The following is a 24,061-nucleotide window of genomic DNA, read 5'->3' on the forward strand; positions in this document are numbered from 1 at the left end:
CTTGATGTGCCCCAGAGTGACCCCCGGAGGTGGCCAGCAGGGGGAGGACGACGTAAGCAGCGTTCCACGCAACAAGAACAAGTCAATAAAATCAAGGAAAACTCACCTCTATTGTGGGACATTGAATCCTCGCGCGACCGTCGGTGTCGGTAAAGTAGTGCTGAGCCGCAACAGTTCATCCCCCAACTCCACACACACAAGCACACAAACGTACACACGCACACTCTCACACACACACACTCACGTCGCATGGACGCGTGCCGGACAGGAGTTCATTGGGGCACGTCCACCACGTCCACGGCGTCTGGGCGAGATTCTAACCCGGTTTGACTAATGGTGCCGTGGCCAGCCCCTTGTGTGTGTGTGTGCCCTTGCTGGACCCATTTTCGCCTTGCCGGGGAAAGAGAGACGGAGTGGGAGAGGGAGAGAGAGGGAGAGAGAGAGGGAGGCACGCCGCAAACTGACCATGTTCTATTTGTCAACGCGAACAATAATTCACTTGTCACTGGGCCAGTGGAGGACTAATCGAGCGACCCCGCGTCGCACCTTCGGGGCGCGTCAGTCTGTGTGTGTGTGTGTGGGGGGGGGGGTTCTGTCAGTCTTTTTGTCTCCAAGGCGCACCTGAAACATGCGGGCTCTGAAGCAATGTGCAACGCGCGGGAAATTCATCCCCGAGCCGAGCGCGCCTGCGGGCTGAGGTATGCAACCCGGGCGGCAGCGCTGCCGTGGCTTTGCGGCGGTCCGGGCGGCGGTCCGGGCGGGCCGACTGGCCGGGAGCCGCTTCGCCCGGTTTGGCTTTGGCTTTGGCGCGGAAGCAACTCAATCCGGTAGGCCGTGCCGTGCTAGGCCGTGCCCGCCTGGCTGCGCAGGCTACGCTAGCACCGCGCGCTGGGCCAGTGGGACAACATTGCTTTCACATCTCCATAATTTAGCTTAGTGCCGCCTCCCCCTCTCTCACCGTGTAATCTGCCCCGCGCAGCGCGGCGCCGCCCCCGCCCGTCTCTCTCGCACTCGCGGCGCCACCCGCGCTGGCCCCGACCCTCTCTCTCGCACCCGCGAGGACGCCGCCGAGCCGCGCCGCCGGGACGGCCGGGACGCGCTCAGTCACTCTTGACGGAGTTTAGGAATCCTCGTCTAATTGTTTCATTAAATTTAATATCGCGGTGGTGTCGGCCTGGTCGGGGTGGCGGTGAGTGGCGGGGTGGGAAGGGGTTGTCGGCTTACGTGGGGCTTATGAGAGATTTGTCGGTCTGAGCCGCGCAGCCCGCGCAGCCACAACAAGGGTGGGACCAGTGTGGGGCCGTGTGGGGCCGTGTGGGGCCGTGTGGGGCCGCCCGGGCCGCCCAGGTGCTCCTCGCGTCCACGGCGTCCGCGGACAAAGGACAAAGGAAAGGACAAGGGACGCGGCCACTGACAGTGTATCGTCTAGAGCCACTTCAGGCGCCACTTAAAAAGCTATGCGTAAATAAGCAACAAGCAGGACATTTATTCGCCAGTTTTCAAAGTTTCACCCCGGCAGTGACCCCTATGGGCCAGCGGGTGGAAAGCATCTTCACGACCTTCAAAGCATTGCCGCCCGTTCCTACGACCACACCGCACCGCCCCACACCCCTCGCCCGCCTCGCCCCGTTCGCACGGTTTTATGAAACGACGCGCCTGCCCGGAGTGCAAGGCGTGCGTGGCTTGCGTGGCGCCATTTGGAAGTGAAGGTAACGCGGTTCGATTCCCGCTTTGAATTATGAGTTTCTTTTTCCTGCGCGACGCGCGCCCTCTCCCCCGTCCAAGGTGCGCGGGGCGAACGGCGACAAACAACAAAGGGGTGACGTTGTTGTTGTTTTGCATCGCGGTAAATTCAAAGTGCGGCATGTGTTGGCGGGAAAGTGTTAGCCGCACTTACGGTGGAGGCGTCCACTGGCCCGCCGCCGCCTTTTAACTTCCAGCACACGATCCCGCTATACAAAACACTTTGCTCCTCACCTCCCCAATCACATCACCCCCTCTCCCTCCCCCTCCCTCCACACACGTCGCGGCACGGCGGCACGGCGGCGCGGCGGCGGGGAAACTAATTTGGAACGCATCGCGCGGAATCGCGCGGCGCAGAGAAGAGAAAAGAAAGAAAGATTCCTTCACCCTTGCCTCCCTTATCCTTCCGCGTCTCGCCCTGTCTTTGTTTTTTTTTCTGTCTCCTTTCTTTTTCTTTTCTTATTTTCTTGGTCCCTCCTCCTTCCTTGCCTTGAATCGCATGATCCGAAGATAACCGTGCGGATCAGAGCCGTGTCTTTGCTGTGCTTGAAGGTGGCCTGTGTGGGTTCCCGTCAGCAGAGAGAGTGTGTGTGAGTGTGTGTGTGAGAGAGAAAGAGAGAGAGTTGCGCGCGCGCTCCACCCTCCACCGCACTGGTGGTGCAGGCTGAGCAGCGCTCCTTGCTGGCAGATCTCCCCGCCATGTTTGATAGATGGCGCGGTTTGGGGTCTCCCCTATCACTCAAGGGTTGCCACCGCGCCGCGCCGTGCCGCGCCACGCCGTGCCGCGCCGCCGCCGGAGGAAGGGTTCCCGCGAGTGCCTCCGAGAGTATGTGCGCCTCCCGATCCGCAGCGCGCACGGAGCGCACGGAGCGCACGGAGGGGAATGAGGCACTGCCTCGCGGGAAAAAGAGCGGCGGCGTCGTTCGTTGTTTCACCGGCAGTGTACCATCAGTTTCGGTCGCGTCGAGTACGGAGAGAGTACCCCTTTCTGGCCAGGCGAGGCAGAGGGCGGTAGACGGCGGGGTGGCTAGGCGGCAGCGCGGCAGGGCCTCCTGTTGCTGGTGTTGCCGCCGGCCGGGCCATTCATTTGGCCGTTGGAGAGACAGAGACAGGAGATTGATGGCGCGACCTTGCCGTGCTTGGCCGTGCTTGGCTAGCTATGCGCTGTCATACTAGTACCTGCCTGGGCTGTCCAGGTTGTCCACCAGGTTGTCCACCAGGTGTCCAGGTTGTCCAGGCTCTCCAGGCTGTCCAGGTTGCCGAGGTTGTCCAGGCTGTCCAGGTTGCCTAAGCTGCGCACAAGGGGGTAGCAGATGTGCCTCCTTTGCCTTTGCCGCCTGGGAGGTAGGCAGCCAAAGTGTCACGGGCCCGCCGCGGTGCGAGAGGTGCGAGCGGCCGCCACCACCACCACCACCACACCACCACCACCACCACCACACTGGCGGCTGGCGGGGTCCGCAATGCCCCGGAGTGCGGTGCCGCATGTCTGCGAATCCCGCTCAAGTTCGATTTGCCTTCCAAAATTCGGGGAAAGAAAAATACCGAGGAGACGCACGCGGGGCCGAAATTGAGAGCGGCAGCGTGACAAAGATGGCGAAGACGGGGTGGAAGGGGGGGGGGATATGAAATCATGACCGCCGGGCGCCTGGCGGGAAGCACTGGGAGCAGCCGTCGGGGGCAGGGCCTTGCAAGGCCTCGGCGGGGGCGGGCCGGGCGGGGCCCGCCGCCCAGCCGCAGCATGAGCATGTAGATGACGGGGATCACGGCGGAGCGGGGGACGAGGAAGGCGCGGCGTGCACGGCGGGCACGGCGAGATGGAAAGGAAGTGTCCTTTCCCCTTATCTTCGTGACTTCGGTGACTGACAAGACGTGCCCGTCATACCGCCACCTACGCCCCGACGACAGCGCCCCACGACGACGACGACCCCGGAGGCGGACCGGCCGGAAATTTTCCGTCGACAGGCCGGGGAGGGGGAAAGGGGGTGGGGTGCAGAACAAGATCAAAACCAAGAGGATCAGGAACAAAAACAAGCGGAGAAACAGAAACAAAGACAAAACAAGCAAAACAAAGATTCAGATTTTGGAACAATGTCACGTTGCGTCCGCAGATGCCCTATGTGGCTGTGCCACAAATCGAGGTGACGACCGCCAGCGGAAATAAATTCATCGGAATGGTCTCGGTTTCCGGAAGCCGGGCGGTGGCCGAGCCGCGGCCGAACAGTCACAGCGCGCCGCCCCCGCGGTGCAACCAACCCGAACCCACCCGCCGACTGGCCGACCTTGCCGCGGCGCTCGCCGGCACTCGCAGTGTGGCGGCAGGCAGCCGCGGTGGCGGCGACCGTCCCCCGTCAACACTCACACTGACGCGGTACACAACAGCAATAGTAAAGTAGCCCAAATCATATACCGTGCTGCAGTTTGTCAACTGGCATTGCTACGACCCTTCCCCCCTCCAATTTCGCAATCTCCCTCCTTTCCTCTCTCCCTTCTCCTGCATGCGTGATTTTTCATAGCTAGGCACGCGCGCATATTGCCAAGTGTATGAGAAATCGGCGTGGACGATGTGCCGCCGCCCGCACACACATGACACACACACCAACACACACCGCACCAGACAGCGAGATAACATGACGCAAAAAACGGTCGATATCACTCTGTCATCGCACCGCAAGAATCCCCCTCCCCCTCCCCTCCCCCTTCCCCTCGCCGCCCCGAATCGTGTGCCCACCGGTGAGGCTCGCGCATACCGCGACACCATTTGATTTGCGCGTGAGGAGAGCGGAGAGAGACAGAGAGAGAAAGAGGGGGAGAGGGGGAGAGAGCGAGGGTGACAGAGGAAGAGAGAAACGGGGTGTGGAGATCGATCGTGGATCGGAAGTAGCCCCGAGCCTGATAAGACGCGGCCTGATGACGCTGGCCGAAAATAGCTCCAGCACCGCCGCCCCGCCGCCACCCCGCCACCCTCCCGACGGCCCGGGCGGGCTTGGCCGGGCTTGGCGCACCGGCCGCAACATGCAAACAGCCGTACTGTTCCTGGGGTCATGAGTCTCCGCCACAACTCGAAACTATTCAGAGATCAGGTATGAATAAGAATAACGCGAATGTTTGCCGCGGGCCCTGTTTCTTTGGTGGCCCGAAGTGGTGGCGTTTCATTGATCGATGGATTACATTCTGCAGTCGCTCTCAAATGGGGAAGCAGAATAATCGCGAAACCGAAACAGCCGGCGGCGATCCAGTAAGAAACGATTTGGATGGGACGCATTATATTTAGCTGGTCAGTGCTTATTCTCAACTCCCAACGTGTTATGTGTAACAAGCAAGGAGTGCCCAGCGCGGCGGGGTGACGTCTGCTGCGGGGAAGTACCAGCCCCGCGCGGTGCCCGGGCTGCCCGGACTGCCCGGACTCTGCGGGGCGTGGCGGCGCGGCGCGGGCAGCCCCGCCGGCCCCGCCAGCCGGCGGACTGCAGCAGACGACGCGGCAGTGGCAGTGTGTCACCTGCAGACTCTGCCGACGGACGACGCGGACGACGGACGGGGCGGCCCCCTCACTGGCAGCCACCTCACTGGGCCGACCGGCTGCTGCGCCCGAGCGCGCCGCCTCTGCCTTCGTCCGGAAGTGACCGGAAGTGACCGGAGGACCGCGGCGAGGGACACGAGAACTGCCCAGCGCCCTGCCCTGCGACGGGGGAGGGTCCGAGCGGCCGTCTCAGACACGTGAGTGCAGAGTGACTTGAACGCGAGGTGCACCTCGACGGCCACCTGTCAGCCTGCCATTCCAATCGCGTTGCTGCCGATGCAAACCGACTCATTCGCCTTCCTGGGGGATCGCTCGTTATTTCGGCCGTGTCGGTGCGTGTCGGCTACATTGTTGCGGTCCTGTCGATGGCACGGCAGCGGCACGCGGCGTGTGGACCAGGCCCGACCAGGCTTCGCAATGGCAGCGCGCCACGCGAGTGTGTATCTTGATTTTGCTTATCTTGCTGTAGTTTTAAATTGGATTGTTTCTTGGCTGTGAAAGCATGTAAGGTCAGCCGCCATCGACATTATTTTTTCAACTACAATTTTTTTCATTCATTTTTTTTTTTTAGAAAAAGCGAAATATTGGCAGCGTGATAGGGGAGGTCCTAATCAGTCCGCGGTCTCGGCCCGGCTGGTGCGGCTGGTGGCTGCGGCGCGCTGAAGGGTGACGCGGCTGGACAAGATAAAACAGCGAGCAAAATAGTTCGCCGAATCGACGGCAGATAGCGCGCCGCACCGCAACGCACCGCCACAGTGGCCACGCAACGCGATCGAAAAGTAGGTAGGCGGCCTAAAATGCGTCTCCGGACGAGGAAATCGAAATCGGCGACGATTATTTTTAGTGGCCTCGACGAAAAGGCAGTGACTCTGAAAAGCGGACTGGCAGTCGAGTTACGATTTTCTCTGCGATTACAATTTAATGGTCTTCAATTTTTCACTAATTTTTCAAAATTTTACTGAATTTTAAACAGAGCAGCAGTTTTTTTTTTCGTTTGTTTATCAGTGGAAATGTTTTCGGGCACGAGCGAGTGCCTCGGAGGCCCCGACGAGTCAGCCGCTGTCTGCCTCGCGAAAACAATAAGCAGGTACTGCACTGCACATGCCCCTCGCGCGCCACGCCACCCCGCGGCACGGCACGCACGCCACGCCACGCACGCACGCACGCCACGCCGCGGCACGGCACGGCGCGGCCCGCGGCGGGGCAACACGCAGACGCAACCGGGCGCTGCGTGGCGCGGGGTGGCGCGGCGCGGGCGGCGCGGTCAGAGAGAAAAAACCCAAAGAAGGGCCGAACTGACATCAGCGAGGTTGTTGTTCGGACCGGCATTCTGTCGGAGCCGAAGTCGCGCCGGCGGAAATAAAGAAGACGCGTGGAAAGGTTGTTGTTGCTGCTGCTGTTGGTGGACCATTGGTGGTGCTTTTGTTTAGGAATTGTCTTGGCCAGGTCATGTAAAGCAAATAACTTAAATTTTCGTTCGGCGCAGAGAAGGGCTGCAATGCGTTGGGTGCTACGGTATTTCAGTGCATTCTTGTTCCGAAATGGCGCATTCTGATTGGCCATCCCCCTCTGCCCCCAGGCTCCCCGAGTGTACTCCTCGGACATGGGCGACGCGGCGGCCGGCGCCGACCTCCCGCAACTCGCCCAACAGGAGGACCTGTCCCCGCTGGTGGCCAGCTTCGTCTTCAGCTTCGACAGCGGCGACGGCGGCGTCACGACCCCCTCTGGCGGCGGCCTCGGCAAGCTGGGCCAGCCCGTGGCCGCGGACACTGGCGGCGACGCCATCGAGTTCCTGTCCGTGTTCGACCTGGACTCGCAGCGCCACGAGGACCTCCTGCAGCTCGACAACTACGACCACCGGCCGAGCTTCGACGACCTCGCGCAGGACCAGGATCAGGACATGCTGCTGAAGCACTACTTGATGTGCCTGGACCGCACGGGCCCCGGCGCCGGCCCGGTCGCCGCCCCCGTTGCCGCCCCCATCGCCGCCCCCGTCGCCGCCCCCAGCGGCATGGCGTGGCGGCCGCACGAGGAGCCCCCGCCCCCACATCCACCCCCCGCCCCGCTGCCGCCCCCGCACTACGCCCCGCCACAGTACGCCGACTACCATGTGTCCACCACCACGCTGCCCGAGTGCACGGAGCGCTTCCACCACCACGACGACGACATCGTGGACGAGGACGGCGACGTCGTGTCCTCCAGCGTGGGCCTCGACCAAGGCATGGGGTCCCTGAAAGGTGCGCGATGTAGCCTGAGCAGAGGGTAGCCGCTGCAACTGGATTGACCCGGCGTGCCCGGACCGAAGGGGCCGAAGCCGGGCCGCCCTGACAGAGGGGCCCTGCTGATAACCTTGCCAACGCGCGCGATCCCACGGATCCCTGAGGGATCGCTCGAAATCCCGTGGAATCCCGCGGACGAAGTGTGTCGGGCTGCCGAGCCAGCCTAGACAGCCGCGCGGGGTTTGGGGTTTTGCGCTTCGGCCGCGCCGAGCGCCACCCGTCCAAGCCCTCTGAGCGGGATGGAAAGCCGGCATTCAAGTTGGAGGAGTTTGGGAGGGAGGGGGGAACTCTGCAAATCCGTCGCCGGCCGGCGGGAGGACACAGTGCCCGGTGCACACGGTGCGGATAGATTCTCGCCAGTTTATATGCTCAATAAGTGTACAGCGGCGTGGCAGGTCTGTCTGTCGCCCAGGGTGTGCGTCAATCCAGCAGCAGCCACTCACTCCAGCTTCCAGCCTCCAGTTTCTAGTTTCCTCCGGCTTCGCGGAACGATGATAAGATGCGACACTTTTGCTGGTGGATAGCGCCACCGCCGCTGCTCTCCCACCGGGGACTTCTCGAGCGGGACGTTCGAATACTCACGCGCTACGTATACGAGTCGATTGCTGGAACAGAGCGAATAAGTTTTTCTCACGTGCTTCCTTTTTGTTCAACTGAGTCTTGTGTTCGCAGACCTCTGCTCGGGCACCGCGTCGACGAGCGGTGATTCGGCACTGGACTCGGTCCTGGACGCGGCGGCCTCCACGTCCAGCACGTCGCCGTCGACGGCCAGCAAGCGCGCGCGCACGGCCTACACGTCGGCGCAGCTCGTGGAGCTGGAGAAGGAGTTCCACTTCAACCGCTACCTGTGCCGGCCGCGGCGCATCGAGATGGCGTCGCTGCTGAGCTTGACGGAGCGCCAGATCAAGATCTGGTTCCAGAACCGCCGGATGAAGTACAAGAAGGAGCAGCGCGGCCGCGGCGCGGACGACGTCAAGTCCGTCAAGCCGAGCCTCAGCCCCGCGGCCTCGGTGTCGTCCAACAGGTCCGCGTCGCCGCCGGGCTGCGGCCGCGGCCCCTGCACGCCCCCGCCGCCGCGGCGGCACAGCAGCGCCCACGTGGGCAGCACGCTGCAGTACTTCGCGGCGGACGCGCCGCAGCCCTTCCGGCACCTGCACGCCGAGCACGCCGAGCACGCCGTGGACGCGGACGCGTACCAGTGCCGCTTCCCCGACCCGTACCGCGCCGCCGCGCCGCCCTTCGCCGACCTGGCGCTGCCGGCCGCGATGCTGGACCGCAGGGACTCCTCCAGCGACTGGGAGGCGGACGCCGTGCTGCCCTGGATGCAGGCGTCGCCGCACACCGCGTCGCCGGGGGGCGCGGCCGCGGACTGCTAGCGCGGCGGGGCACTTGTTGTCCAGCCGCACGCCGCGTTCTCGGTCTCGGACGCCCAGCCCAGCCCAGCCCACGGCCCGGCCCAGCCCACGGCCCGGCCCAGCCAGGTGAAAGACCTGGCGCTGCAGCGCTGCATCGCTCCGAGCTTTATCTTATCGAGCCGGAGCCACCGGAGCCACCGGAGCCCGGACCTGCCTCGGCCGTGCCGCCTTGGTGCCGCCACACCGCCACGGCCATGTCATGTCCGCATCAAAATAACAGCCTGGACGGCAACCTTCCGGGAAAGATTGGCCTCCCCCACGCCGCTCTTGTTCGTCTCAAGGCTGGGCCGAGTCGACCGACCCGTCGGACGCGTGTGTTTTAAGGTACATAATATTGTGATAACTTTTAAGATTATTGTTCTACGTCGCGTTGCGTGTGATTGTTGTTGTTTGTTGCACCGTTAAATAAATTTCCGTGTGGAGTGATTACTTGCTGAATTTGTCTTACATTACAAACAGTCCGACGGACTGGAAAACACCGCAGCCCCGCCAAACACACATAAAACGCGATCCTGGTGAAGGAACTGGCGACAGTCCTCCCCCTCGGTGTTGATCCGGCAGGCCAGGCCGGGCCAGCGCCTCCATGACAGAAGTTGACAGACAGGCGCGCGCCGTGGCCGCCAGGGCCGCCAGGGCCGCCATGCCACGGCCGCCATGCCACGGCCGGCCGGCAGGGATCCCATGCAGATCACACCGCAAACTTTGCCAATAAGGTCTGGGGATGGGGAGGACGGGGCTTCCCTCGCCGCCACCACAGCCCCGCTCCTTACCATAACCATGTTAGTATTCCCAAGTCTTTTCGCGTCATGGATACTGGTTCCAAACAAACGCAACCGCCGCCTTGGACCGATGAAATTCCGAGTTTTGTCCGAGGTAGGGTGTAGGGTGGCCGCGTGGCGTCCGGTTCTCTCCGTCGCGCCACCCCTTTGGGCCCTTCCCCCTCCCCCTCCCTCCGCCTCAGCGCTGCGTCCCATTCGCCTCTCTTTCCCAAATCCCCGCCGGTCCCTGCGCTGCAAGTCAAACTTCTGTCTCATGCATTTCAACGTCAGCCACCTCGGGTGTGTCATGGCTGTTTTATTGCTTCTTCTTTCGTCCCCTTCTTCTTCTTGTTCCGCCTTTCTTCGCCGCCGTTTGATTATTTATTCCCGCGCTAGTAGCGACGGTCGCACCGGTGGGGGTCAAACCGTCAAACCGAAATCTCCCTTGCATTCCCGGTCTTATCCGGGCGCGGATAAGGGCTGAGCCCTGAGGTGGGCAGGGGCTGAGGAGGGCGTCCTCGCCACGGGCCGAGGCAGCGGGGCAGCGAGGCAGCGGGGGCCGCTGACTGCCGACGCGGGGGAAGCTAAGGAACCGAATGAGTCCGCACTTCCCCGCGGCCGCCAGGATATTGTTGCGGGTGCCTTACATGACAATGGGCAGCAAGGAGCGGGGCGAGCGGGCCGGCCAAGGAGAAGGGCGAGCGCCGTTTCTGCTTTTTTGGTGGCGGTCGCACGCAGGGCACACAGTGCAGGGCAGCGCGGGGCCAGCGCGGCCGTAAGACGTCGAACTACCACGGCGCCGGGGGAAGGGCGAGCATTCTGTGTGTGTGCGCGTGTGTGTGCGCGCTGACGCTGACCGCGATTTCCTGGATCCCTTTGTGCTGCCGGCCCCGCCGGTATTATGCTTTTGGTCTTCCCCGGACGGCGCCTCGCCCCTATCGCACTTTTTGATTCCTTGCGCTCGTACTACACCCTACACCACTTCCGCACTGTAAGTCCGCGCGAAGTTTTCACGAGGATGATAAAGCTACCGTCACTTTCACTTTGATGAACGCACCTTACTTCGGTCGTACTTCGATAGGTCGATCGTCCCCTATCGATGCCGTCCACGTGCGTGTCTGGCCTGGCCGCGACAGGGTCGTTTTCGTCGTTCTGTCTCTCGCACTCGTGGGGTAGCCCGCGTAGGTGCGAGAGGGACGAGAGAGACAGTGTGCTGACTGAATCCCCATTCACGTGTCTGTGGCCGCTCGGCCCGGCCCGGCCCGTCTGCCAAAGAGTTGGCCGGCCGGCCCGCGCCATCTCCGCCAGTCATCTCTGCGCTCATCGCCTGCCTCGCCGCGCCTCGCCGCGCCTCGCCGCGCCTCGCTACCTAGAAATAGACACGGCCGGACCGCGGAAGGGAAACTTGTTAATAGTGTGGGGGCTATTCTCAAAGCGGCGGGCGGACACGAACGCGCGAACGCGGGTTCGAATCTCGGCCGGGGCGAGATGTTCGGCCGAGATGCCGAGGTGTTCGGGGGAGGCTCGGTCTCCCCCGAGCGGCACGGCACGGCCGTTCGAGAATGGCAAGCATCCGACGCTGGACATTCCGAGACGGGAGGGGCCGCCCTGGCCGCCCAGGCCGCCGCGCCGTGGGGCTTGCGCTGGCGTGCTGCAGTGTGCTGGCGGACGCCCCAAGGCCGAGACCGCCGAGACCGCCGAGACGGAGAACTCCCTGGCCGATAAGGCCCCCCGCCCAAGGCCTCACGGTCACCTCGCAGCTATGCGTGCATGGCGTGGCAGGGCATGGCCTCGGCCGAGAAGCGCCTTCCACAGATTTCACCATTCTCTGGCTCTCCGTTGGGAGTGGGTGCCGCATGTCCTGGCCGGCCGGACGCGCTTCCTGGCGCTTCCCGGATCGAAGCCTGCACCGCCTGTCAGCGCGACGCGGTGGAGACGAGCGGCGCGACACGCCAACAGATTCGCGCTTCCGAAATGTGTTGACACCCTTGTAAAATGTCGCGTGTGTTTACAGCGGTTACTTTTGAAAGCTGTGCGGCCCTTCAGCGCCCTGGCCGCCCTTCCCCGGCCCTTGCCCCCTCCCCCGCGCCCCGCGCCCTGGCCGGGGCCCTGTGGCGGCGTCGCCCAAGTCCTCCCCTCGTGGCGTCATCTTGCGGGAAGTACCTTGAACTAAAAACGTGACCTGCGAGATTCCTCGAAAGTTGGAGTGTTTACAAACGACCGGGAGATGCAGAAAACTTGACGACCCGCGCGGGGAAAGACCTGCCTGCAGATTTGGGCTGCCGGCCGGGAGGGGGGATAGTTGGTGCGCGAGACATGGGGCAGGGGTTGCGTCGATGAAAACAGAATTCAAAGCACTAACACTTAAAAATGGCGACACATCTCATGAAAGAATAAAACGGTATAGACGAAAAAGTATTGTCGAAACTTCTTTGACGGTGCTGCTCCGGCCTGCCGGGTGGTCTAGGCGCCCACGTGGTCTGGCCCTTAATGGTAATGGCAATGGAGGGCAGGCCACCCAACCGACGCGGCCGTCCGCGCGTTGCCTGCTCGCCAGGGGCGCTGCTGCGCTGCACCGCGTCGCTTTGCTGCATTTATTTATTTTTATTAAAATATTTCCCTCATTTTTCACCCTGTTGGTCGCGCGCCTTTTTTTCATACGGTGCCGATCTCAAATTTAGAATCGTATTCATATGTAAGGGGGTGGATGGCACACGGGGGAAGTCGCGCTGGGCGGGGCGGGGAGGGGAGGGGAGGGGGGGAGGGGAGGGGAGGGGAGGGGCCTTCCGAAGGCCGGCGGGGATCCACCAGCTGACGGCACGGGCCCACGCCTCCCCCACGCCACGCCACGCCGCCGGTAAAGAAAAGTTGAGCTCTCCGCCAGATTCCTTCGCGAGTGAAATATATTTGTTTTCTTGTCGATTTTTCTTTTCCAATATTTCACCCGATCCCATGATGACTGCCCCCTCTGCTGCCCTTCGTCGCTGCGCGGGGGGCGAGGGGTGAGGGTGGGCTGGGCGCGAGGGTGCTGGCGCATCATGAAGCGGCCGCCGAATTTTTCATAATCCAAAGAGAAACCGGGAAGGAGGGAAAAAAGAGGTCAAGGTGCACCGGGAAGGGAAGCGGCGCTTCGAACTGTAAATCTGGGAAGACGACGACTTAAATGCACCGTTTGGCCGCGGAGGGGGGAGTGGGGGGAGTGGGAGGGGTGCGGAGATGGAGGACCTACACGCGAGCAATTAGCATATTTGTAAGCGGGGAGGGGAGAAAAAGAGAGAAAGAGAAAGAAGAGTCGCGGCGGCGCCACGCGAAAAAATGTCTGGAAGGAGAGGAGGCGGCCGAAGGCAAGCTGGCGCTAGCTGGCGCGGGCAGAGGCAGTGCTTTGCTGCGGAAATACGGTTGAATAAATGAGGGAAGCGTTTGAGAGAGTCTCTCGGCGGCAACACGCGAGTACACCCCCTTTTTCTTCCTCGGCTGTTTCAGGGTCACTCTCCAGAGTTCCGCGCGGTGGCTTTTCGGTTGTGGATTGGGTGAGCGCTTTTTGACACCATCACTGTGGATCGGCCTGGAAACAGCAGACGTCACGCCGGCCGGCTGGCCGCCGATTTTCCCGAATAAGAGAAAGAAAAGGCTCTGGATGCGCGAGCCGGGAAGGCGGGAAGGCGCGCGCTTTCTCTCGGCCCGAATAATGAGTGCGTTGCTGATTCACATTAGGTTTGCCATGTTGCCGGGGGGGGGGGGGGGCTGAAAGAGATATCGGGGCCTCGAAAGGGGTGTCCCCTCCCCCCGCCCTCCCCAAGCCTCCCCTTGCGTTTCCTTTCTCTACGCGGCTGAGAAAATAAGGGCACAAGAGGAAGCGGCAAAAAGGTGTCCGTGTGTGTGTGAGTGAGGAAGCAGGGGTGGGGGTGCAGGTGATGCAGGAGGATGTATGTATGAGAAAAAGAGGCACGGCGGCGCGGCCCCGCAGCGCGGCGGTGAGGGACTTCATGCGGAGCGAGTCTCACTTATCGGCGCTGATACGCCCCGCGCGCCGACTGCTCTGCAGCGCTGCCGCCGACTGCCCCGCACTCTTTCGGCACTCCGGGGAGGCAAGAGGGACGCCCGGAACGCCCCCACCCCTTCATTGCAACTGAAAGAGCCGCTCGCATAGTTTTCTTGCCGACCCGCGGCCCCCGCCTGGATCTGACTAAACAGACTGTTTTTCTTGCTTCATCGTAATTTATGAACAGTCCCGCGCAACCGGTGGAAGGAAGTGCAGATTTTACTGAGTGCAGACTACAGTCTAAAACTGCAGTTCAGAAACGGCAGTTTTAAAAGTATTTTTAAAGTAGTTTAACTCTGTAGATCAAAACGTAGTATAGAGTGCATTTCAACAGCAGTACAGGTATAGTTTAATTGCAGTCTCAAGTGCATTCTTAAATGCAGTTCTAACTCCACTGTAGTCAGAAATTAAATTGTACTTCCGTTTGCAAAAAACAAGCACATTCGGGAGTGTAAATTTAAAATTTTTGTTTGACTACAATTTTTGGGTTTCCCTTTTTTTCAGTTTTGTAAGCAACTTCATAGTTCAGCCAAATCAGTGTTCTATTTTGTCCCAATTCCAAATATTCACCAAATTCTCCAAATTTAGTTTCCCTTTTTTGTGTTTGAAAACCAGAAATTGGTGTTCAGTCAGTTGCGCGGAATTCGTTAAGATAAAGAAACGGCAGCGATTCTAATACGGATTTTTTTTGCCCTATCGTTTATAAAAATGGATATGCTGCTCCGCTTATAAATTGTGGGCTTACGGTGTAAAACGTCAGTTTGCGTAGAAATTGTGATAGCCAAGTGCACATCATCTAGCCAAGTGCCATTGTCTACGGTTAAACTGCATTAAAAATGCAGTTGAACTGCAGTGCCCGATCAGTGGGTCACGAGAGGGGGTCTTGTCATGTGGTCCCGGGGCGTGCACGTCTCCGGGCACGCCCGACTGCCAGCGTAGTGGTCAAGTCCTCCGCTCCACGACCCGGAGGATCGTCGTTCGAATACCATCGCCGCCTACAACTTTCATCATCAAAAGTCGTTGAGTAACGATGGAAAGGGGGTTGGGTGGGTGGGAGAGAGTTCCCCCAGAACAAGGAAAAAATTTTAAAAAAAATTTTAAAAATATAGTTTAAAAAATACTTTGCAACTCCAGTTTTAACTGTTTTTTAAAACGAGAATGACCGTAGTCTAAACTGCAGATTTGACTGCAGTATTACAAAAAACTACCAGTTTATTTTCAAGAAAAATGTAGTTAACTGCAGTTTTAAATGTAGTTTATACAGTTAAACTGCTGTATCTACATAAGTCCAACTGCAGTCTTACTATAATTTTTTTGTATGCGACCTGCCATTTGTAACACTAGATAAACTTCAATTTAAGTCCAGATGCCTTACAGTTATTGTAGAGTTGTAGATGCATTTTAAAATTTTAGATTTGAGTGCAGTTCGTTCCCCCCGGGAAGCGAACTCTATCCCAGTCAAGTGGGCTTTCGGGAGGGAAGGGTGAGTCGAGCCGTCCGCGGCGGCCGAGCTGCCCAAGCTGACCGACGGACGGGCGGCGCGGCGGAGGAAGAGCGGACGGGCAGAACGGACTGCCTGGCGGACTCAACGGGCAAGGCCGACCGACCGACCGATGCCGATGCCGAGCCGACGTGTCCGTCGGCTTGAACTTTTGCGTTTCATGTTGTGTCATTTTGAGGCATTCCTACAGTTTGTCTCTCAACTCTGGATGGCTATTTAGGTCAGATCTACCCTCTACTCAATCAGGTCAAACCATTGATGATGCGGAGTTCCCTAGTTCCCTGCCAGAGGGTTTGCCAGCGTGTCTGTCTAGTACAGTCTAGTCCACTATACCGGGGGGAGTGGCCCTATGGCCCCACCCGGGTGGATGGGCATTTATAATAAACCGTGGTGCTCTAAACGCTGTGCAGAAAGGGTTGGAGTAGGCCATAGCGAGGGCCGGGAGGGAAGTGGAGCGGAGGCGAGGGGCAGGAGAAGGGGAGGGGAGCAGGGGTCGCGGGACAGGGGCGGAAAAAGAAGGGGTGGGTTCCGGCGGTAAGGCGCACAGCGCGCACAGCGCACGCCATCATCAATCATTGCTCCTCACTCGTCTGACAGTCGTGACCGTGCATATACGGCGCGTCGGTGTGCGTCTGTGTGCGCCTGTGAGGGTGTGGGCGCGCGTGTGCGTGTTTGCATGTGTGAGTGCGAGTGCGACGTTCGAGTGTTATGAGATATGCACGTGAAGTGCGGGGCGCTACTTTGATTGCAGTGTGCATGGCGGGGCGGGGTGTGGGGCGGTGGCTCGTCGCGCTGCTGGGCCTGCTGCGGCCCGACGGGCCCGACGGAGCGATACAGTGGCGTGCCATGGCGTGGCCGTGGCGTTGCAGTGGCGTGGCCGTGCCAGGCGGTGGGTCCTTTCCGGCGAACACTGCGGCCTTCCCTCCGCCTGCCAGCTCTGCCCGCTCTGCCCCGCGGAGCAGAGCGGATCCCAGCATCTGTCCGCATCCGCCGCGCGCCGCCACCCCTCGCGCAAGGCCGTCGCGGTGGTGGCGGGGCACGGCGGGGCACGACGGCCTCGGCCAGGGCTTGGCGGCGGCGGCGCGGCGGCGGAGGGTGGCGCTTGTATCAAGGCATCGCCGCCCAGTATCGCTGCAAGGCCCCGCCGCGGGCCGCCCCGCCGCCCCGCCTCACTGCTAACCGACTTGTAAGCTCTTCATAAGGAAGTGCTGCAACATATTTCATCCCGGCGAGGAGGTCTCCCCGTCGGCCCGGCGGCCCGGCGGGGAGAGGCCGGCCGCAGACACCGGCGCGCTCCCCGCCGTCCCGCCAGGCCGCCAGACCGCAGCGCGGCCAGCCTTTGCAGTGGGGTTGCTTCATTTGTCTCGAGGCGTCGTCGCGGACCCCGCGGACTTGGTGCGCGCCACGCTGTGCGATCTGGCGGCCGAGCTCCCGCACCGCCGCCAAGCACGCCAAGTGCCAGTTCGTGGTCAGGATGACCTCCGTGGACCTCCGACACGCGTGGGGCGCAAGCGCCACTTCAGTGCAACATTTGACTAGAAATCCACAAGGCCGCGGACCTGTGGGCATAGCAATACAGCTTGCGTGCCCACGTCTCGCTTGCTCAGAACCTCGCCGTCGGTCGCGGGTTCAAATCCAACCACTTCGTGCGCCGTCTCTGCACTCTCGTTTTTTCACATTCCGGCCGTTTAATTTTTTCCGTGGGCTCGCTCCCTGGCTCCTGTGACGCAGGCGGCGCGGCCAGCGCGGGCACCGAGACGCAGTGTACTCTTATCATGTCATCACGACCCTCCCACCCTCCCCCGCCCCACCCCCGTCCTCCAATCGGCGCTGGGGCTTAACTTTTTTAAGTTTCCATGGAATTAGAAAAAAAAATGATGAGACTGGCGAAGCGAGTCCCCCGGCCCCGCGCTGGCTGCGAGGCTGGCTGGGTGCGGCAGCGCGCAGCCGAACGCGCAAGGCGACGCCAACAAGGACGTAAGTGTGGGGGTGGCGGGCCGCAGGGGCTGCAGGCCCTGCAAGGCAGATACGGCCTTTCCCTCTCCCTCCACCCCTAGCCGACACCCCCCGCGCCGCCCGGGCCGCTCCAAAGGAGACCACCAGAACAGCAGAGATAAAAACAAGACGACACTTTTTTTTCTCTTTGGTCTACGCACACCGCGGTACACCGCAATCCGTAGCGCCAACAGTGCGCGGCGCGCTGGAGGCGGCGCCCCACCCCTACTCCCCCACCCCCACCCCCACCCCCAACCCCCCAGGGCCCAGGGCTCATTCTCACATTCACCGCCATTTAACCTTCGCTTTCATGTTTATTCGTGGCTGGGGGAAGTGGGCTGAGATAGGCCCAAGGCGGCCGCAAGGACCCGCAAGGACCCTCCAAGGGGGCGGCCCCGTCGGCGGCCCGGCGACTTGCTTATTTGCGTGTTATTGTTATTCTCGGTGTGTCATTTTAAAAGCAGCCCGGCGTCGTGCTTCGCTGCTCGGTGGCGCTACGGCCGGCAGCGCGGTTTGTCGGGGCCGCCCTCTCACCCCCACCCCACCCGCCCCCTTCCCCGCCTCACGCCACTTCTCGTTTCCACAAATCTGGTAATGGAAGATCCCCGTATTGAAGAAAAAATAGAAGAAACCAGACTGAGCTACATTTTGAAATTTTAAAAAGAAATTAATAAGACATGGCTGTAATGCTAAGTTAGTTTAATTTTGAAGTTAGCCTAAAAATTTAGCTTGTGCTTAATAATTTGACTGAAAAATTTCGACAGGCTTGATTTTTTTTAACCGCTATAGTTTGTGGGCTGCAACCTCTAGAACTTTTTCCGGTGTCTCACTTACGCACCCGACTCATCCTAGCCTACCTTGCGCCCTATTCAAATTTTTATTTTCTCCGGACCTTCCTTTCGAAAGTGATCCCCGGCCGCTCCTTGTCCCGCGACTCCTTCCTCCTTTCCCTCTTCCTCCCCATTTGGCTTCAGCCAGTCATAAAACAAAGCTTGATTACGATATTTTTCCATTCCGCGAGTTCTTTAATTCTTCTTTGTGCGCTTTTTTCCCCTTGAATTTATTTTACATCCCTATTTCTCAACACGGCAATGTGTGAGTGGAGGCAATGGAAGGGGGAACTCCTCCCCCGCATATTTTAGCAAGAATTATTATTTGGCGGTGCAGGCCGGCGGGTAGCCGCAGAGCGCCGCAGAGCGGAGCGAGCGCGGCCAAGGCGGCGTCCTGCGGCCAAGGCGTCGTCTGCTGCGAAACGGGAATAAAACAAAACAAAAAAAGTCATATTTAAAAAACGCCACCCCGCTCACGCGCACCGCGCACAGAGATTTGTCGGATTGCCGCATGGCGTCTGCCGCGTCGCCGCGTCTGCGGAGAGGGAAGAAAAAGCGGCGCGGATAATGACGGAGTGCTGTATTTGAATAAACAGTTTATGAACGCGGCGCGCACTTGGCTTCAATTCGCCGCGCAGCTGGAGGGCCCTCCGGGGCGCTAGGCGGTGCGACGCGGCGCCATGGACACCGCCGTTTAGGTGCTATAAAAGGCGGGGCGGAGGGTGGCGGCGGGGCAGCGCGTACTGGTCCGAACGACGATGAAGGCCCGTCGACGCGGTGGTGGTGGTCCTCCGGCCTCCGGCGTGGCTGCTGGCTGGCCTCCCCCGCCCGGCAGGTAGGCCGCCCATCCGACACCCCGGCTCGACGGGACTGCGTGCCGCCGGGCTGACGGGCCGCTTGGGGTGCAGCGGATCAGGTGAGACGGACGCAGGCACGTCCAGGACCAGTATTTTCAAACTCAATGGCTGACCTGGAATGAGAGAGACATCGGTGCGACCGTGCAGTGTTGCGTCGAGTTCCAATGCAAGACGTAGTCTGGCTCTCGGCGACGCGTATACTCACAGAGTCACACCGGCACATCCGCGCACCCCGCCAGATTTGTGCCGCGCACGACGGCGTGCTCGCGGCGTCGTCGGCGTCGTCGGGGCGCCGGAGGGGCGCGAGGAGCTGGCCGAGGCTGTGCAGGCAGTGCACGCTGCGGCGGTCGGATATAGGCCGGACGTGACCGGAAAAACGGCCGGGCCGCCATGTCCAGCGCCACCGTCACGGCCTCCTTGTTGTTGGTGCGCCGCGCGCTGCATTTCAAGGCGAACCGCGCTGCAGTCTGGACTCGCCGCCTTGCCCCCTTCCCCCGCCCCCCTCGCCGGCCAGCGGCGTCCCTGTCTAGTCGGACTCGTTGGGCGCGCTGGCCTGGCGGACGGGCTAGCCGGGCTGGCCGGGCCCCGCGAGAAGGCGCCACTGGCGCACTGTGGCGCACGCAACCCTGCGGCCGGGTGGGCTGGCGGGCCGGGCCGGCCGGGGCCTCACCCCTCTTCCTAACATCTCTACGCCCTTTTTACGTCCCTCGCCAAAGATTAATGGTGCGAGCCGCTTCAACCGCACTGTCCCGTGTTTCTTTTCGTTCCCTATATAGATATATATTTTTTCCCCTTCTTCTCCAGGAACTAAATTGTATCTTGAAAAGGGAGGAAATTTTTCGTTAGCGCGCTGCTGGTGCCGCGGCGCGGGGGAGACCTGGCGAGCGGTTCCGGAGGGTCGCTTCGTCGCTCTGCCTCTCTCTCGCACCCGAAGGGGTCGCCCCAAGGGCGCGACAGAGACGGAGCACACCAAAGTATCCTTTGGAATCGCTCGGCAGAGGGGCAGAGAGCGTCAAGGTCGTTTATTAAACCCACCTGGCTCGCGGCGGAGCGCGGCGGACGCCCAGACCCAGATTTCTTCACGGCCGGGACGTTTTTCCAATTTTCCCTTTTCCCAGTGAGCTTGTCCTGCGGACTCCGCGGGGCCGCGCTGCTCTGCATGGGGAGTGGCGGCTACGCCACGGCTGCGCCACGGCTACGCCCTTTTCTAATTTGCCCTGGGCGAAGTGGTTGGTAATTGGTGCTGATGATAGACCGGCCAGAGATGGCCAGATTGGATCAAGTATGACGTCGGGGCAAGCATCAACTTCGCCCCGCTCCTTTTTCTGTTATTTCTTGGAGGGTACGAGGGTGGGGCTGTTGTCCATGCGCGTTCGGGGCGCACCCCTCGGTGCCTCGTCTTCTAATTTTTCAAGCAGTCGCTTATTTCCTTGCGGAGTTCGGCAGCCGTGACCCGGCGCGTCGCAGATAGACTCCAAGTTTTTAGCGACTCCCCAGCAGACTGCAGAGTGGCGGCCCCTCCTACACAATTATTGTTTCTTCCCCGAACTCGTCGAAACCATATAGCAGTGAAACTTCCCTCCCCCTTTGCTGCGACGAGTCGTTCGTCGCCAGTCGAGCCCTTCCCCGCCGAGCCCTTCCCCGCCGAGCCCTTCCCCGCCGAGCCCTTCCCCGCCGAGCCCTTCCCCGCCGAGCCCTTCCCCGCCGAGCCCTTCCCCGCCGAGCCCTTCCCCGCCGAGCCCTTCCCCGCCGAGCCCTTCCCCGCCGAGCCCTTCCCCGCCGAGCCCTTCCCCGCCGAGCCCTTCCCCGCCGAGCCCTTCCCCGCCGAGCCCTTCCCCGCCGAGCCCTTCCCCGCCGAGCCCTTCCCCGCCGAGCCCTTCCTCGTCGAGCCCTTCCCCGCCGAGCCCTTCCCCGCCGAGCCCTTCCCCGCCGAGCCCTTCCCCGCCGAGCCCTGCCCCGCCGAGCCCTCCTCCGGCGCTGGGATTTCCGTCCCTATCATCGCGACGATGAGTTTGAAGGCCGCAAAGCCCTCGCTGCCGGCCTGCCCGGCCTGCCCGGCCTGCCGAGGTCCGAGGCTGCACCCTGCAGGGGGCCGCGCGAGCCGCGCTGGTGCAGCCACCCTTTGCTTTGTCTCAAGGAGGGGTGGCTGGTCGCTTGTCTCTTCTCCCGTGTGCCAACACTCTTTTGTTGTGTGTTCAAAAGAAACCCGAAGCGTCGTCCGTCCAATGGGCCGAAGATTAATTTTCGACTGGCGCGGCGCCGCGGTGTTTCGGCGGGCTTTACATTTTTATCGCCCGGAGTCAGTCCCACTCGTCGTGTCATGAGCGCGCAGCCGAAACACTTTTCCGGAACGGTACAGTCCGGGCGGGAAATGGCCGGAAATACGTCTCCTCGAGACAGAAGGCAATATTTGCAGTGGCGTCGCTGCGCGTTGCTGCGCCTTGCCAACCTTCCGGCCGGGCTGCTCTACCGTGACGCGCTGCCCGTCGGCTCGCTGGCTGTGCTGCTGGCCCGACACTCGTCAGGCGCCGGAGTCTGTCTCCGTCAGGGGGAGATGATGCACGCCCAGTGTCACGGCTACCAACCTTGATTGCAACTATTGTTTTGTGGTTGTCAGGTTGGCGGCGCCGCGCGGCACCGCGACGCATGACGGAGAGCCCGCGCCGCCGTCTGATGCCGCTGCTCACGGAACCGTGCCTCCATTTGTTGTTCTGGACGGCTCTTAAACATTTTGCCAAAAAAACAACGCGAAAAGTTCCGAATCGTTGGTACTTTTATCGCTTCGCTTCATGTCGGCTGCCGCATTGACTCTGAGAGTGGCGCCTCGCTAATCTCGTCGCCAAACACAGTGGTGGCGCTTCGCTGAGCAAACAAATCAACAGGCGGCCGACCGCGGCGTGCAGGGCGGGCCAGGGCGTGTGGGGCGTGCAGGGCACCTCGCGGTCCTTCCCCTTTGCAACTGCAGTTGCGTGGCAAGTTGGGGCGCCTCGCTCTCTCCGTCCCTCTCTCTCGCTAACTGATATAAAACTGCCGCGGATGAATTCGCGCGAATAATTAATTCATCGCGCAAGCCGAACGTAACCAAAACCATAAATCACACCACAGAGGAGCTATTTGAACTCTGCCAGTACAACTGCCCCGCCGCCGCGGCGCTCCCCTTCGCGTCCCTCCAGTCCCTTGGTAGGTGGCCCCGTGCAGCCCCGTGCAGCCCCATGCCCTTCGTGCCGCCGTCCCGGAGCGAGGGTGCCTCGCTCGCCCTAAACGCCCAAGGGCTGCCCGAGGGCTGTCAACCCTTAGGTGGGCGCTCCTCCACCGCGTCACGCTTCCTGGGAGGGCCCAGTTCTGCTTCCGGTCTTTCTTCTTCTTCTTCTTCTTCTTCTTCTTCTTCTTCTTCTTCTTCTTCTTCTTCTCTTCTTCTTCTTCTTCTTCTTCTTCTTCTTCTTCTTCTTCTCCTCCTCCTCCTCCTCCTTCCCATGGATGCAGTTGATGACGGACGCTCACGCTCAGGCAGGTTATCCGAAACCTACCCTGGACGCACTCCTCCCCCCCTCCCCTCCCCTACCGTTGCCGGCCGCGTGGAAACCGTTGAATGACCCGTGTGCTTGTTCCGACACATTGCGAATACATTACAGGATTTATTTATTTTTTGATGGATGGGCATCGCTGGCTGGCCGGCCGGCCGGGCGGGGAACACCGAGCCGCGCCGGCGGTCAGGGTGCAGAGGAGCGAGCGACAGATTGAGTTTTATTGGGTCTTATCGGCGCTCTTTCCGCACTCCTTCGCTCTGTTTGGTGGAAGGGCGATACGGAACGGAAGGGTCACACCGGCCGGCGTGCGGTTTGGCAGTGTGTCCCCGTTTAGTTTTCGTCGCGGCACTTCCGGAGTTTATTAGCGTTCTGTCGCAGAAAACAATGATCGTGGCCAACTTTAATCTGTGACTCCGGGGCTCCGGGCGACGTGAGGCGCGAGCTAACGACCAGCCGGGGGGAGCGGCCGGGCGGCGGGGGCGTGTCGCCGCCTCACCTCCGCGACCTCCACCTTGGTGTGCTCGCGGCGCCTCGCTCGCTCAGCCAGCGCCTTGGCGTGGTCAGTCATTGATATCGTGCCACTCGTCCAGTCTCCGGTCGCGCGGACACACACACACACAACCCGTTCGATTTGGCTGCAATGAAGCGGCCCGGCGTGGCGCCCACCCCACGCGGCCACAGGGCCCCACGGCCTCCGGGCCCCACGGCCTCAGGGCCCCACGGCGCCGTGTGCGGCCGGTGCTCGATGCGAGGGACGCCCGCGGCATGCACAAAAATGTTGAATCTGTTGTCGTGAAGGGGGCGGCGGCCGAAAGTCGGCGGGGCGAGCATATGCTTTCTCGTCACGTGTCCCCGGAATGAATCTGAGATGAAAATTCGGAAAGGAATGAAAGTGTCGCCCTTTTGGCCTTTTCCCCCCGGACCTTTCCCCGCCATGTGCTGCGCGGCATGTGTGTCGCGCTCGAATTCATTGACAACTGTTCCCCAAACATGGCACGTCGTCGCCAAACATGGCGCGCCCCGCAATGAATTTCGCCCACTGTAACCGTAAACAACGCAGAAACCGACGGCTTCAGTGCTTTTCAAACACCGGCCCTCGGTTTTGGTTTTCAGTTCAAAGTCTGTGTGTTTTGTCTCGTCCTGAAATCTATTGGACTGTCTAACCGCTGGTCTCTCTAAACGCTCGACAGTTCTTATGCTTTTCCTCGCAATGCACACTTCTGGCTAAACAGCCTACGTTTTCAGCGTGGGTTTTCGCCGACAAATATATTTGCGACTGAACGCCAAGTTTCAGTTGAAAATTTAATTGTGCACGGCTGAAGACTTCTTCATAAAAAAAATAAGGCAGGTAAGTAACTAACTACCAGGTAAGAAGTGGCAAGTTGTTGTTAAACTGTGCTTAATTTTCATTTCCAGAATATTTTTTTTTGTGAAAAAGTGTCCCCTGTTTTCAGGATTGCGGCAGCGGACGACACTAACACGATCATGACGGTCAAATGTGGTCACTTCATGGTCTCACACTTGTTCAACAGCCTGCTTTTCACCGCGCCCTCTCGGCCGAGCGTGGCCGTGGGCAAAGCCGTGGGGGAGGCGAGAA

At 60.8% G+C, this 24,061-nt stretch overlaps 1 protein-coding gene across 1 annotated transcript in view; it reads left to right on the plus strand.

Moving 5' to 3' along the window:
• Positions 1-4,784: 4,784 nt before the first annotated feature.
• Positions 4,785-24,061, plus strand: part of LOC117641135 (homeobox protein Hox-B3-like) — a 34,617-nt gene continuing 15,340 nt past the window's right edge. Inside the window, exons 1-3 of the mRNA XM_034378252.1 lie at positions 4,785-4,823; positions 7,356-7,497; positions 8,212-8,563. Coding sequence (XP_034234143.1) covers positions 4,785-4,823; positions 7,356-7,497; positions 8,212-8,563 — 533 coding nt within the window. The remainder of the gene's footprint in view (positions 4,824-7,355; positions 7,498-8,211; positions 8,564-24,061) is intronic.

Source organism: Thrips palmi, unplaced genomic scaffold, assembly GCF_012932325.1.
Source record: "Thrips palmi isolate BJ-2018 unplaced genomic scaffold, TpBJ-2018v1 HiC_scaffold_15, whole genome shotgun sequence".
NCBI lineage: Eukaryota > Metazoa > Arthropoda > Insecta > Thysanoptera > Thripidae > Thrips > Thrips palmi.